The sequence below is a fragment of the Bidens hawaiensis genome, unplaced genomic scaffold, assembly GCF_021521415.1.
Source record: "Bidens hawaiensis isolate Kalapana, Puna unplaced genomic scaffold, B.hawaiensis_p1.1 tig00015764_1, whole genome shotgun sequence".
Taxonomy (NCBI): Eukaryota; Viridiplantae; Streptophyta; class Magnoliopsida; order Asterales; family Asteraceae; genus Bidens; species Bidens hawaiensis.
In genome coordinates, this window is record NW_027492406.1 from 509,431 (window position 1) to 513,623 (window position 4,193).

At 35.2% G+C, this 4,193-nt stretch overlaps 1 protein-coding gene across 1 annotated transcript; it reads right to left on the bottom strand.

Annotated features, from left to right (window-relative positions):
• Positions 1–1,029: 1,029 nt before the first annotated feature.
• LOC143549743 (GDSL esterase/lipase At1g28650-like) lies at positions 1,030–3,672 on the bottom strand. The gene is made up of 6 exons (XM_077040572.1): positions 3,667–3,672; positions 3,317–3,566; positions 2,079–2,306; positions 1,850–1,998; positions 1,504–1,777; positions 1,030–1,314 (listed from the first exon to the last, which is right to left on the bottom strand). The coding sequence occupies exons 1-6, from the start codon at positions 3,670–3,672 to the stop codon at positions 1,067–1,069; spliced, it is 1,155 nt and encodes a 384-aa protein (XP_076896687.1). The 3' UTR covers positions 1,030–1,066.
• Positions 3,673–4,193: the final 521 nt, after the last annotated feature.

Here is a 4,193-nt window from a genome sequence, read left to right on the forward strand (position 1 = left end):
AACCAAAACTGAAAGAATCGACGAAAATGAAATAAAAAGCTAAAACCGAACCAAATCAATCAAAATTGAAAAAACCGATCAAAACGAAGCTAAAAAAATTGAAACCGAAGAAAAACGAAACTGAAAAAACGAACAAAAACGAAACAAAAAACCAAAAACGAGTCTGGAATCATCCAAAAAGAAACAAATAAACCAAAACCCCACTCGTCCAGTGTGAAAACTCGTGTTGGCTTGAAACCTAAACCGAACCCGTTAACACGCTTCGTGCCGAAAACTTTCTCGTGCGAAAATCCGTTCCAATCCTAAACCCGCCGCATTTCCTTAGGACACTAACCCACATCGACTCATTTCTTTGAATTTTTCGACCCATTTTGACCCGAAAATAACAATATGGAATTTCAAATGACTCACTTTGACCTATTTAGTTAAAATCTCTGACACAAACCAACTCATTTAATTTTTAAAATAACACAAATTGACCTATTTGAAATGGTTTGGGTCAAGATTGCCACCCTAACGAATACGAAAATGCACATTGTCTTAACGAAGGAACATGAACAAAAAAAAAATATGTTCAGTTATATGTTTGTGTTTGTGTTCGTGTTTGGTTGTCCCCCTCTTCATGTTCGTTCAGTACGTTTACATGCCTACAAAAAGGGGGATTCTTCAACATAATTTATGGTCTTCAATGGCACAACTTGCAGAATAATTTACAACTGCGTCACTTTGTATATATATGATACAAATTGTTCAATATTCAACACTCCAACTTGCCTAAACTGTTTGTGTTTTGACATGAACCCAGTTTGACTTAAACCTGTTTCGACACGATTACAGAAGCCGAACCCTGCCCGCCCATTTTACCACCTATACATCAGTATATATTTTTATAAATAAAAATAGATCAAATTGGTTAAATAGTGGTAAAATGAAGATATAAATCATATAAAATAGCCAACTGTTTCGGTATTATTCGTGTTAATGCAAAATGGTATGAGTGTCAGATTACATTCATGTATAAATTAATGTTACAAAACTACTAACAAATATATTTCATACAAATTACTTACATAGAAACTGATAATCCAACTCCTGAAGTTGATGTAGAACACAATGAATTAAATTGAGGTGTAGAAAATAAATTCTTGGAAATTATTCGGTACGCGGCTTCGGTTAGATGTATTCCATCCCAACTAACATACGTATCCGGGTCATCACACACGGTTGTAGACGCCTCTCCACATTCCACTGACAAGTCAACATTATATCGCCCTTCACCTCCACAACACGCCTTCAAAGCTCCATTCGTGAATCCTAATAATTTAACCAAACATGAATCAGTAACATAAGTATGAACTACGAAACTGACTACTACTACTACTGCTACTACTCTCTGTTGCTACTGCTGCTAGTACTAGTAATAGTACTAGTAATATTATTATTATTATTATTATTATTATTATTATTATTATTATTATTATTCATCAACTCGAGTTTATTTACCATATTTATATGGGAAAAGATATATTTCCATGGCAGCATTATAGTAATCTGCATAGATGATGTTAACATCCGGATGAAGATCTTGAACTTGAGTTAGTTTTATTTTCAATAGTGTGTTGTGGTATTCAGCAAACTGGTTTAAACGAATGAGGCAGCCAGTTTTGGGATCATACTCTTCCTTTTCTGAACCGCAAGCTGTTAAATATGATGCAGAACATCCAATTGGAAAGTTTCCCGGAACAACTAATGATTTAGCCCCCATTTCAATCAAATCCTGTAATTCAAAGTTAGAACTTTAACATAAATAAGATAATCGATAATATAATAATATAACATTGTTCCTTACAGTGACTGCTGAGATGATGGTATCAATAATAGGAGGAACTAATGATTCAACCTCTTCGATTTGTTTACCCTCGAGAATTGGATAGTTGTAATCGTTTCCACCAATTTCTCCCACGAGGATTAAAGATCGTCCAATGAAATCTCTGCAGTCTGTCGTAAACTTTATGATCAATTACTGTATAAGAAAACCGATTAGTTTAAATTTGAAATAAGAAAATTATATTGATTACTTGAATGGCTGACGCAAATGGAAGGAAGTGATTGTTTAAACCATGCTAACTGAACTCCTAAAGACGCATTCGTCATGGGATTTACGATCCCTCTTGGTTCAAGAACTGATGGATCCAATGCTGTTGCACCTGCAACTGCATAGTTCACTCCGTGTTTGAATGTCACCGTGTTGTTATTCCGATTGTCTGGCAGAGATGGTGGTACCAATGGCAAGCCTAGGCGCTCAGCTGCATAAACAAAGGAAAAGGAACCGAAACTGTGTAAAATAAATGTAACTTTTAATAATTACACAGGTATGTTGATTTAAACATATTTAGAGCTGTAAACGAATCGAACGTTTAGTAAATGTTTCACACTTTTAGCGGGAAGTTCGCTTATGTTCGTGTGTTTAATCAACAAACGAACGTGAACAAAGATCGTGTTCTTTTATTTATGTTTGTGAACATTCTGTAATGTGTTCGTTTACATTCGTTAATGTCCGTTCGTTGACGCTCATTAAAGGCTTTTTATATTTTCTAGTTTAATATCCAAGCATAAACTTTGGGAAACTTAGACCTTCCACACCTCTTTTTTAATAATAATGATTATGATTATTATGTTAAATATTTTTAAGTTAAATCTGATTTATCTTTCAAATGGTTGTGTATGATGTTGACTGACAGTGTTGTTTTATATTTTCAAATTAGTATATGTTCGTTCGTGTTTGTTCATTAACTTCTAGAAAGTTAACGAACGAACACAGACATAAAATTTCTTTTCGGTTATTTGTTCGTGAACCGTTCGACTAGGGGTGCAAATGAGCTGAGAGGAGCCCGAGCACGAGCTCGGCTTGTAAGTGGTTTTTCGAGCTCAAGTTCCGCTCGTTTAATATTTATAATATTTTTTTCAATTATAATTTTATAAATCGCGGGCGGAACTTGGCGCTATTTTGGCGCTATCGCTACATAGTATATAGATAGTTTGTCGCTATTTACTGCTATCCGCTATTAACAACTATGGTTTAGGCTTGTGAGCCGGCTCGAACTTGTTTATTAAACAAGTTTACTTTTAGGCTCGAGCTCGGGCTCCTTTAAACTCGGATCGATCGAGCTTTTTCTCGAGTAGCTCGGCTCGTTTACACCCCTACCGTTTGTTTGTCTTATAAAAGCTTACTAAACCAACGAACAAAAACAAGGCTGCGTTTGTTTGTCTTATAAAAGCTTATTAAACTTATCAAACAGAGAGGTTGATAAGTTACCGATGAAGTCGATGATGAGGCGGCCGTTGGAGCAACGGCCAGTGGATTGATCGAAGAAGTCTTGGCCGTAAGGAGGTAAAAGTACTGGAAACACTCGGTTGGATATGGAGGCTAGGTGTTTTAAGTTACCAGTGTCGGCAAGGGAGTCACCGAAGCTGATGATGGATGTATAACATCCATTAGCATGCAAACAACTCTTGTATAATAAGATCAAACCCACCAAAAAACATGCAGCCATTGGAAGTGAGATCTGAAAATGGTCCACCAACCAACACTGACGAAGAAGAATAAGATGTCATTTGTTTATGATTTATGAGGATGAGTGTTGTGTTGTGTTGTGTTCCACCTACCACCATTTACGATGGTTATTGGTTAGTCAAACGAAAATCTTTGAAATAGAAATGTGACATTTTTAGCAAAACCAGATGTAGAATTAAAGAGAGTGAATGGTTTGTTTAAATATGTAGTTTTAGTCTAAGAACATTTACATTTCATCCTCTATAATTATGTATGGGGAGTTTATAAATTATGGGGTGGGGTTGTGAGTGTAAATTATAGGGTGGAGAGAGAAATGTAGTGATTTTTTGTAAATCTGGGGAAACATTGGGGAATATTGTTTGCCCCTATTTATTTTTTAATATTTGTTGGGTTGATTGTGAGTAGAGGAGAGAGAAAACTGTTATGTTAAAGGTATAAAAATATTATTTAATTGAACAGGAGAGAGAAATTTAGTGTTTTTTAGTATAATTATAGAGATGGAGATGAGGAATGGGATGAGAATGCTCTAAGAGTTTCAAATTTGTGTTTTTTTCGTTCCTTTGGTTTTATTTCACTTGCAATTAAACTCGAATTCATTAACCAAGTTAAATCTGGTTGT